General features: G+C 54.0%; 1 protein-coding gene across 1 annotated transcript; it reads left to right on the top strand.

Moving 5' to 3' along the window:
* The first annotated feature begins 78 nt into the window (after window positions 1–78).
* LOC117847313 (RING-H2 finger protein ATL74) lies at window positions 79–1182 on the top strand. The gene has a single exon (XM_034728501.2). It carries the CDS (start codon window positions 248–250, stop codon window positions 863–865), a length of 618 nt encoding a protein of 205 aa, XP_034584392.1. The 5' UTR covers window positions 79–247; the 3' UTR covers window positions 866–1182.
* Window positions 1183–11163: the final 9981 nt, after the last annotated feature.

Genomic DNA, 11163 nt, shown 5'->3' with positions numbered 1-11163 from the left:
ACAACTTAGCGCCGGGGAGCAACTCGGGATCGCCCCTTTACAAGCACACTCGCGCAGCAGCCCGCGCCGCACCGCCGCCCCCCCCCCCCCCCCCCCCCCCCCCCCCCCACACACACACACACACACACAAACACACACCTGAAACGTGCGCATCGCGATCGCGCCTCTTATTTGCAGCTTGTTTCAGCCACGACCAGAGGGAGGAGCATTCGTGCGCGCGTGGGGGTGAGTGGTGAGAGCTGTTGTCATGGACCACCGGGACTCGGGGAAGGCGACGGTGGTGAGCGCGCCGGCGGGGCGGGCGGCGAACGGCACCGGTGGCGACGGGGGGCCCGGCGACGCGAGCTTCGACACCAACATGGTGATCATCCTGGCGGCGCTCTTCTTCGCGCTGCTGTTCGCCATCGGGCTCAACTCGCTGGCGCGGTGCGCGCTCCGGTGCGGGATCCGGGGCGCGGCCGGCGGCGGCGGCGAGGGGGCGTCGGCATCGTCGTCAACACGCGGCGCGTCCTGCGCCGGCGGGATCAAGAAGCGCGCGCTGCGAAGCATCCCCGTGGAGGTGTACGGCGGCGGCGGCGGCGGGGAGGGAGGCCACGGCGCCGGGGCGGCGGAGGAGGAGGAGGAGGATGTGTGCGCCATCTGCCTGGGCGAGTTCGCGGACGGCGAGAAGGTGCGCGTGCTGCCGCGGTGCGGGCACGGGTTCCACGTCCCCTGCGTGGACGCCTGGCTCCTGTCCCGCGGCTCGTGCCCGACGTGCCGCCGCCCCGTGATTGACGGGAAGAAGCCCGCGGCCGCCAAGCCCGGCGCCGCGGGCCAAAGCCGGCGGCCGCCGGATAGCGACACCATCGCCGTGGTCATCGCTTGAGGAGGGGAGGGAAGCAGAGCAATCGGAGCAGGCCTAGTGGTAGGCAACGAAGCAAGGTATAGTTCTGGACTTCTGGGCCCGTGGATAAGCTCATGTAAAAATATCTCCGTAGCCCAGTAGCGAGTACTGACCGATAATTATCCGGCGATGACTGACCCACTTGCCATGTCTGGTCAGGTGTCGCTACTTGTAGTGAGTACGTAGCTAGTAGCAGCATCGTAGCATCTCGCCGTCCGATGTATCCTAGCTGCCCGGTTGTTCACTGGATGTGTTCGACGGCGCCGGACAAAAAAACAAAAAACAAAACAATTGTTGCATATGAGCAGCCATACCGTCAGATACGCCCATGTGCATCGGCGCTGCTCGACCCCACGGGTTCGCCGCCGCCGACGTGGGGCGGGGTCTGGACTCTGGAAGCGGAACGGTGGCCGTGCGCTAGTCGGCAGTCGGCGAGACGTGCAACCACCAAATGCGAATCAATTATGCGCGGGTTGCTGGGCGATCACGGCATGCCTTAATCTGGAAGCGACGGCGACGACCGCGCGCTGCTGCCGCAGCCGCCGAGATCACGCCGTCGCGCCAAACCCGATGGCCACGGCTAGCTGCCCGCCCGGGGCGCGTGCTCCGTCGTCGTCACCCTGTGCTCACGCGACACGCATGGGAGAAACCGACTCCTAAGGAAGTGAGGAAGCTCGATAGGGCAGCCGGCTGATGCTGAAGCATCGATGGACTGGGGACGGAGGGCGACTCCATCAGTATTCAGAGCGCGCGTGCAGTGCCACGGTTGAAACGTGTTAAGATCCCTCGCACTGATAGAAAAGGCAAGGGAGAAGCGAAGTGTTACGCCGATTTCACCCCCGACTGGGTGTCGCGTCTTCTGATTCTGTGAGCTGAGTGGCAAGGAAATGCGACCTCTGAGTAAAATATCTTGTCTTGAAAGAACTGGCATGATATCTCAGCCTCTAAGGACATGATGCCTCACCGTAGGAACCTTGGATGAGATTATCAGATCTTGCACATTTATACAGCGCACGGGACAGGACAACCTTTTTTTTTTAGAAAAAACAGGACAACCTTTCCATGCTGGTTGGGGCACGTACATAGAAAATTCTGAAGACAAATGCAGTTCGAGGATTTTTTATTTTTATATATTTATTTTACGAATTTGCATAAATAAATAGGCGATCCAAAAATTTGGAGAAATGGACCTCTGCCGTCGGATCAAACGGCAGGAAACGGCTACCGCCGTCTCAACCGGCGGTAAGAGAAGATACAGCGGGTGAAACGATGGTAGCTTTGCGCGCGCGCCACGTCAGCTGCCAAATCCGCTTACCACCGTCTGATCCAGCGAGCAGCACATGGGTCGCAGCGGCGCGTGGGATGAGGCTGTTTCTGCCGTGCCATCCGGCGCTATCCGGTTTCCGCCGGATCAGAGGGCGGTAACAGGCCCCGCCGATTCAAACGGTGGGAGCGGGATCGTTACCGCCGCCTGATTCCGCCGCCTGATTCCATGGTAGCTGTCCCGCCTCTTAAAAGCCGCGGAGCGGCCGCCCCGGTTGTGCGTGCGTGTGCCTGTTCCTGGAGACCGAGAACCGAGAGAAGGGAGGGAGCGGCCGAGAGAGAAGAGGAAGAAAGGGAGGTAGGGGAAGAGAAAGAAAGGGAGGGAGGGAGGAGAGGAGAGGAGCGGCCTATTCCTGATGACGTGAACGCTCACTGAAAAGCCTACAATATAGACTGCAAGGACCCTGAATGTGAGCCTTATCAGACAGATGGGACTCCACACTAAGCCCTACGTCCCCGCACTTGCAAAGCCTATATTTAGCCTTTTTCAGGATGATTGAACACGACGGGGTACTGATCACATGGGGGCGCAGTGCATCTCCATCTCAGCACTCCTTATATTGGACATCCCTCTCCTATATCCTTCCACACCACTGAGCAGGAGGAAGAACAATGGCATCCGCAAGAGGGAGAGGTCATGGGAGGAGGGGAAGAGGAGGGGATGCTCCTATTCCCACCATCACTTGGCTAGGTTCTTTTGGCCCAATGGATTATGAGGCACCCCTCGACGACTTCCCTCTGGAGGACAGGGCTAACTACGCCCCTCCAAACTCCCTGCGACCTTATGACAACCACCATGATGTATGGCCAATGTGTCACCATGACGTGGCTTATGTCGTCCAACTGTTTGATGGCTACGATGATGGAAGTCAGCATTTCTTTCGATGCCCGTATGGCTTGGTGAGTCAAGTTATTCCTTATTTACTCTTCCTAAGCTTTTCATGCTACAAATTCACATCATGTTCAGTCTTATCTCGATGCAGGAAACTGTCGCTATGTGAAGTGGGTCGATCCACCACTTCCTGAGCCAACCCAAGAGTACATCCACTACCTCAAGTGCAAGATCTTTGACCTCGAGCATAAGGTCGAAGATCTTCAATCCGAAGTTGATGCAAATCCTTGGGCGGTTAACATCGCAGGTGACTTGATTTGTATCGATCCATGGTGCAAGTGCCTATATATTTGAACACCTTGTGTACCTTAATCAATCTATTATTCCACGCAATCAGCATTGCTTTCATGGTATCATGAGCCCAGGTTTCTTCCGTTCTTGCTTCCGCAACCTAGCGCGTCGCCGCCGGCGCTACTCTCTGCGTGCAGTTTCTTATGCGCCTCTGCCCAGTGTGCTTCCCGCCGGCGCTGCTACCGTGCGCGTCCCTCACGCTGCGACCCCCCCCCCCCCCCCCACGTCACTGCATCCCGTGGCCAGCTCCCTACCCTCTGCCACCGAGACCTCCGCCAACGCCCAGCGCGATGCCGCGGAGGCTGAGTGTAAGACCTTGCTTAATCAGCCGAGTTAATCCTAATCCGAGTCCCTAATCCTGCTGACTCAACTTCTTGAGCTTGAGCACCTAAGGTCCGGTTCTCAGCCCCGACCCCTGAAAAACCCAACCAAAACCTCTGATTCTTTTTAAGTCCCAAAGGCAGTGTTCCTTCCAATCTTGGAGCTGTGGAGAAACCGAGACTGACTAGTGGACCTACAACCAGCTCCCCTGTTCTCTCAAGACCAACGCGCCTGAGCAGCATGCGCCCGCTTCAGAGCTCCCTCGCCGCGTGGCTCAACTTCTCCGTCAGCGCGTCCTCCTCCCCAATCGCAGCGGAAGCCCCCTGCAACCCTTTCTGCTTCGCCTCGTCTCGCTCGCGCCCTCGCCGGCCACGCCAAGGTGCCCCGTCGCCACTGTGGCAGAGTTTTTGCCGCTGCTGCGTCAGACCGCCTCGCGACCCGCGCCCATCATCTCGCCCGGATCCCCGGCTGCAAGCCCTGATGCCTTCCGGTTTTTCCGCCTCTCCACAGTCGTGCCGCCCACAAGCTCGCTCCACGACGATTCCACCCCCGCCAACCACGACCCTTGCAGAGGCAGCTCCTTTTTCCACCTCGCCAGTAATGTGCCCCGGCAAGCTGCTGCTTTGCGCTCGCTCGCGCCGCCGCTCGCCCTGTCACCTCGCCTGCTGCAACCTCGCTGGCAGCACCTTCCTCCTTGTCACACGCCTGTCAAATTGCCGCCACAATCCGCCGCTTGACGCGACCAGACCATGCTCGCCTCCGCCAAATCTAAATCCCGGCAAAGCCGCGCCTGCACCGGCCTTGTCTCCAGTGGCCAATAGCCAAAGACCCTGTCTCCGAAGCTCTGTTCTGCCGCCCATGGCAGCGCACTCTATCCTTTTTCTTCCCGGTCTTCGTGTTGCTCAAACTCTCTCTCTTCCGCGCAGCTATAAAAAGGCATACCAGAGTCCCACAGGAGTTTCCTTCGCCATCGCTGTTTCGCCGCCCCTACTCTGAGCGCACTTGAGCACTCTCGTTAAGCTCTTGAGAAGTTCCCCTCTCCGCTCAAACCCGCTTCCCCCTAACCAACCAGCCATTTGTTCCTCCGCGCTGTGCCAGAGCTTTCTTGTTGTCCACAAGAAGCGCCGCCGCCGGAGCGCCGTTGAACATCGCCGCCGCCCAAGCCTTAGCGCTTTAATCTTTCCGCCCAAGTCTATTCCTTCCCGACCCCAAAACTTTACCAATAGACCTGAAGGTAAGCTGCCAACCCCTTCCCGGTTCGCCCGATCCCTTTTTCCGTCTTGCCCGACCCTGTCTGTTTCACCGACCCTTATCCACCTCACCCGAGGGCTCGGCTGAATCTTTTCTTTGACCTGAGGGTATTGTGTAAAATATCGGGGACTTCTCTGTGTTAAGTCTGAGGACCCTGGCACAGTTATTCCTTAAGTTTAAGGGTCAGATCATAAGTTTATCCCCATCCGACCCTTTTATCCTGTTCTCCACCAACTGAAGTTGAACTTCCCCCACCTTTCCTGTAGCTTTGCTACAAGTGTTTGAGCTTAAACTTGCAAGTATTGTTGAAATAATCGTCTAAGTGCTAACTCCTGCGTTTACATTCGTGTAGAGTTACATCTCGCCGACGGTACCTACGAGCTACATCCGGCGCCTGAAGACGGAGCTGTAGCAAAGCCGCCAATCACAGAAGCCGAAGCCGAACCCGCTGAGGACCAGTTCCCCTCCACTCCGCTTGAAGGCAAGCCCTGGAGCATGAACCCAGCTTTCTAAACTTGCACATGCCTTCCTTCTTATGAATGTGCATTTACGTATAGGAGTTGTTTGCAACCATAGATGCACGACTTAGTTCCTTTGATCTGAACACTAGTCTGTTGGGTCGAGTAGTGGCAATGCTTAAATAGGACTCAGTAAAAGTCGAGTGATTGCCTGTCACTCGCGAGTTATAGGAGTTGGTTGTTCTTTTTTCTGTTTACAACTATAAGCACAATGGACGGGGCAGGGTTTTGGTGAACTCTTTTGGTGGTCGGCTGATCGTCTCGTCTGTTTATTGAATCTGTTAAGGCCCGACAGTGGTGGTGTTCGTGATCAAGTGTTTGAAAGTACTAATCTCATACCCATTATGGGATGGGGAAGCCTAGTACCTGATTGAACCTAGACGTGAGCGGTTCGATCCACTGTCTCTGGAACGAAGTTCCCCTGCGGCCGCACGTGGTGGCAAGTGTGGTCACAGAACGGCAGAGGCCGGGTCTGTGGAACCTTGAACCAAGGGAAGTGGGCCCGACACGGGTTAGGTAATTGATGGGGACGACCGACACAGGAAGAGACCCTCGATGGTGCGCGGATGTCGTGAGGTTAGGTTCACCATGCATGGTTAAAGAACTCGAATCGATTCGTCTGCCTCTCACAGTTTGAGACTGCTTGATCGCTATGCTACACTGAGTAATGAAGGAGTCTGATGATGACATGGTCTTGATGTTGAGCTTATATACATAATGTTGGATCTATGTTTGCTTAGTATAAGTTGCCAATATAGACTGGTTAACGAACTTAGAATCTGAGCTAAAACATTGAAAGTAAGGACCTAACATAGTTGCTTTTGGCAAACAAAACCCCTCAGCCAAAGAGCCTTGCATGTCTAGAAGTGGTGGAGTAGTTTTTCCCACCGGTCGGTTAAGTCTTGTTGAACTTAGAAGCTTAGCCTTGTTGTGGCATCTCTTTTCAGGTAAAGTTGAAACTTCAGAATTTGCTGTTGCTGGCACTTGGCCGCCCCAGCTCCCTCCTGGGTGGACGGTCAAGTGGGATCCTTCCTCGGACGGCAGGGAATGGGATCACTGATGTCCTGTTGGCCTCAGCAGGGACATCCGACCCCGACGCTAGCTTCCGCGATGTTTTTGCCTTCGGTTATTTCTTTCGAACCTTGTAAAACTCTGATTTCGAACGGTGTGTAAGAAATTGTTAAACTAATTGTGGATCTATTGTATTCTTTGGAACCACTCACCTTCGTGTGAGCTTTGCTAACTCGGTCCTGTTAAGTGGTTAAATCGGATGAAATCCGACGGCTCGTCGAGTTAGCTTGATTAAGGCATGAGGATCGCGTGTTAAGCGACTTAACCGTGCTTTAGTTGAGTTAATCCAAGGTGTTCCGCCACACTGAGGCAGCCAAGCGTGCCACCGACGAACACGCAACTCGTAAGGAGGCGCGCGTAGCTACCCTTGCCCGCGCCGTCAAGGCTGCGGAAGAGGCTACCGCCGCTGTGCAGGAGCGCGACGCTGCTGATGCTCGCCTCCACGACGCCCTGGCGCGCGCTGCCGACGAGCGCAAGGGCACCCCGCCCAACTCTGAGGAGGAGGACGACATTCACGACGCCTCTGTTGTCTCCGATAGGCGCCCAACGACACCCACCAGGCCATGCTGCTGCACGAAGCTGCTGCCATCTTAAATCTGCACACCCAAGCTGTTGCTGTGCAGAATATCTGGAGTTTCATCCCCGTCGTCCTCGACATCACCTCCGGAAACTACACACAGTGGCGCGAGCAGTTCCTCCTCACCGTCGGCAAGTACTCCCAGCAAGACCATGTCCTTCGCGACGTGCCCTCTCTGGGCCTCTCCAGATTGGGGATGCATGGACTGCGTCATTCGGTCTTGGCTCTATGGCACCATCGCCAACAACTTTGTTGACGTCGTCATGGAGCGCGGCAAGCGCGGCGCCACCACCCATGCCACGTGGCTTGCCATCGAGACCCAGTTTCTCGGCAACCGGGAGACACGGGCCCTCTACCTCAATGCCCTGGAACTTCGTCCAAGGCGATCTGTCCATCATAGATTACTGCAGGCACTTCAAGGGCATGGAGGATGCCCTCGGTGATCTTGGCGAGCAGGTCTTCGACCGCACCCGCATCCTCAACATCATCCGCAGGCTCCATGAGAAGTTCGTCGTGTCGGCCACGACATTAGGCACAGCCTTCCTCTCCGCACCTTCCTGGAGACTCGCTATGACTTGCTCCTTGAGGAGCTCACGCTGGCAAACCCTACTTTGACTCTGTCTACGGTGCTCCTCATCGGCCCCGGCCCCGGACTTTCCTCCTCCTCGCGCCCCCCTGGTTGGCCCAGCAACAACTCCAGGGGCGGCAAAGGGGGCGGCAAGGGAGGAAACTCCGAGCCCTCCAGCAGCACCTCCTCCAAGAAGAAGCGGGAGTGGGGCAAGCGTGGTGGCCAGCCGCGCCAGGGCAGCGGTGGCAACGCCCCTACCAGCCACAACTCCAACGCCCAGGCTCCTGCTCTAGGTGCGGCACAGGAGGCCGGTGGTCCCTGACCCTCCTTTTGGAACCCGTCGATGGGTACAATTCAGATGTACCTAGGTCCGCGGTAGCAGCCTAACGCTCCCCTCTAGCCCACCGCGCCTCCTCAATAAGCCCTTTTAGCATAGCAGCAGGCCTTCCTCACTCAGCAGCAGGCCCTGTATGCCCAACAGCAGGCACAATAGCATGACCTCCAGGCGCCGCTCATGGGCCAGCAGGCACCCTACCTGGGGTAGCAGGCGCCATAGGTCCCTCCAGGTTTTCACACCCTCATGATGAGCCTGCCTTTCTCTAGGGATCAGTAGTCCCTTGCCTCGACGTTCAGTACCATGACGCTCAACCAGCCGCAGGCAAATGACTAGTAATTCAACTCAGGTGGAACCTCCCACATGACTTCAGACGCTGGTACTCTTTCATATTCATCTTACCCGCAGTATCATTTTCCTTCATCCATTGTTGTCGGTGATGGCTCCTTGCTTCCCGTCATGGCTACTAGCGTAGCACACCTTCCGGGTCCTTTATCTCTTAATAATGTTCTAGTTTCAACTAAGCTTATTAAGAATCTTATTTCTGTTCGCCAGTTCACCTCTGATAAAAATTGTTCTGTCAAATTTGATCCCACTGGTTGTTCTGTGAAGGATCTGGAGTCTCGGAGGCTGATCGTCAGGTACAATAGCTCTAGGCCTTTGTACCCTTTATAACACCCCGGGTGTTTAAATTCTAATTAGACTTAATCATCTCCATAAACATGAACATCGTGGCATTGCAATCGCTTAAAACCATTTTATTGTTGTTTATTGTTCAAATGCAATAGTATGAAGTAACTTAAGTTTTTGCAATAACTATGGCTCCTTTTATTTTATTTAAATACTTGATGAAAAATGATAAATTTACAGAATTTTGTCTAATTTTTGGGTGGTTTGTGCTAGTGATAAAAAATTCAGTGAAGTTTCAATTTTAACTGTTTTACTTTTCAAATTCTGAGCAATCCTTTTTAGCTCTGAAGTTGATTCAAGCTTCATTGTGTTCTTTGTGATTTTATCTTTCCAATGGATATTTTTGGGGGATTTTTGGTTGGTAGTACCTTGCTCTTTTGAAGGAGGAAAGATCTTTTCACAAAAATGGCACGGGCCCACCCGTCACCCTCTCTTTCTCCCTCCTCCTCCTTTTCCCTCTAGCTCCTCTGCCATTGCTCGCTGGTCGCCGGCTGGCTCGTCGCCATGGTCGCACCTGTGTCCACACGCCCGGCCTCGCAGTCAACCCCACGCCCGCCCATACCCTCGCCATCCCGTCGCCACCAACTCCACCGTGCCATGCCGCTGACGCCACGCCACGCCGTCGCCTGTGCTCGCCCTGTCGCTCCTGCCGCACCTGGCTCACCACTGCTTCCCCTATGCCGCACACTGGTTGCCAGGCAATTGATGATCACGTCTCGGCTTCATCTCCTCCCCGCCCAACCGGCCTCCTCTTCCCTCTCCCTCCCATTCTCCTTTCTTCTTCCTCCTCCTCTGCCCAGACCAAAGATAGAAGCGAACCGAGTGAGCAGGGCTCTCACCCGCTGGCCAAATCCACCACCCCGACTCCGCCATTTCCAAATCACCGTCGCCCACCGCTCCTACACCTTCCCAGCTCCATCCCCCACCACCTATTGCCCTGCACCATGGTCCAAACTATCGGAACATGAGTTCCCTGCGCCGCCATTGCCGCCATTTGCCCAAGCTCCATCCCACCGCTGAGCTCCACCTTCCCGGCCTCCTCTGCTCCCACAAACAACCAAACCGAACCTTGGTGACCCCCGATAGTGATGCGCCCACCGTTGAGTCAAATCACTCGAGTTGCTGCGCTCAACTCCAAGTGTGCCGCCGACCATGCGCCACCGCTAGACAATGTTTAGGCTAGGGTTAGGGAGTTGGGAAGAAAAGAGGGGGAGAAGATGCGTCAGGTCTTGGGGAAGGCAAAGGGGTAGTCTCCGAGGTGGGACGCCGCCACCTTGCGCCGGCCTGGCCGCACCGCCACCGCCGTTGCGCGGGCGTGCGGGCGTGACCGAGGTAGAAGAAGGAGGCGAGGTGCTGTGTGAGAAGAGGGTAGAAGTCTAGGGGGTTATGCGTAAAAGTTCTAGGTTTAAGTGTGAGGTGGGAGTTTGTTAAGGGGCTTAAGTGTAAGAGTCTGGGGCTGGTTCGTAAAAGGAAGGGCAGACCTATTGGGAAAAGTTATTTCGGAGGGCTTTCTTGCAAAAGCATTTTTCCTTTTTCGGGTTTAATTTTAGTTGAAATGCCTGAAACTTTGGAAATCGATATAAAATCATGGAAAATGATAAAAATACGAAATAAATTTTGTTGGCTTCCTAATGCTCATATCTAACTAGTAAAATTACTTGTTCGTGTGAAATATGTGTTTCTGTTGCTTATTAAAATGTATGTTGCTTAATCTCCTTATTTTGGAATAAATAGTTCTCATGCTCATAAAATCCTAATAAATTCATAGTAGTATATGATAGTGTTGAAAACTATACTCAAAAGTTTGTAGCACTAAACTGGTGATAGAACTCTAGTTATAAATCATGCTTTTCATAACTGCAGTGTAACCATGGTTGATTTTTAATAAACTCTATAGTAGCCCAATCAAGCTAAATTTTTTGCAGTAGATTTCTTGTATAAGGGGAAAGCTCCTGTAAATCAGTCATGTTCATATACTAATAGATGCTTCCTGAACATTTATTCATGTTGAAAGCTAGTTTATTTATTAAAGATACTTGCTACTAGGTTTTGTAGGCCCACAAATTATTCTTTATGCTCTTTATCAGTAGTAATTCATCTCTGAAAAGTTCACTAGCAAAATCTTTATGGTTATGTGCATATGCCTTTTGTTAGCCTCTAGTGTGTATTGCTATGGTTTTAGCCGTGAGCACGTTTCTCATGTAGATAGCAATATGTTTTGATGCTCTCCTTTGAATTTTAATCCATGTATGATTGAGTTGCTGCACTCTTTACACTTGGGGTTATGCATGTGTCATCATCTTTTGATTAACTCATAGTTTACGTTTGGTCTTGGGACGACGTGGGTCGGGTCGGAGCCAACCCACTTTTGTGGGTTGGAGTGAACCCAGCTCGTGTTTGGATGAAAAAGATGGAGAGGGATGGATTGAACCCAGTCTTTAGTT

This window comes from Setaria viridis, chromosome 3 (genome assembly GCF_005286985.2).
Source record: "Setaria viridis chromosome 3, Setaria_viridis_v4.0, whole genome shotgun sequence".
Taxonomy (NCBI): Eukaryota; Viridiplantae; Streptophyta; class Magnoliopsida; order Poales; family Poaceae; genus Setaria; species Setaria viridis.
This window is presented reverse-complemented; position numbering and strand designations above follow the sequence as displayed.

Bases quoted from the DNA above. Each gene is read 5' to 3' on its own strand.
- LOC117847313 (XM_034728501.2), top strand. From the start codon at position 248: ATGGACCACCGGGACTCGGGGAAGGCGACGGTGGTGAGCGCGCCGGCG.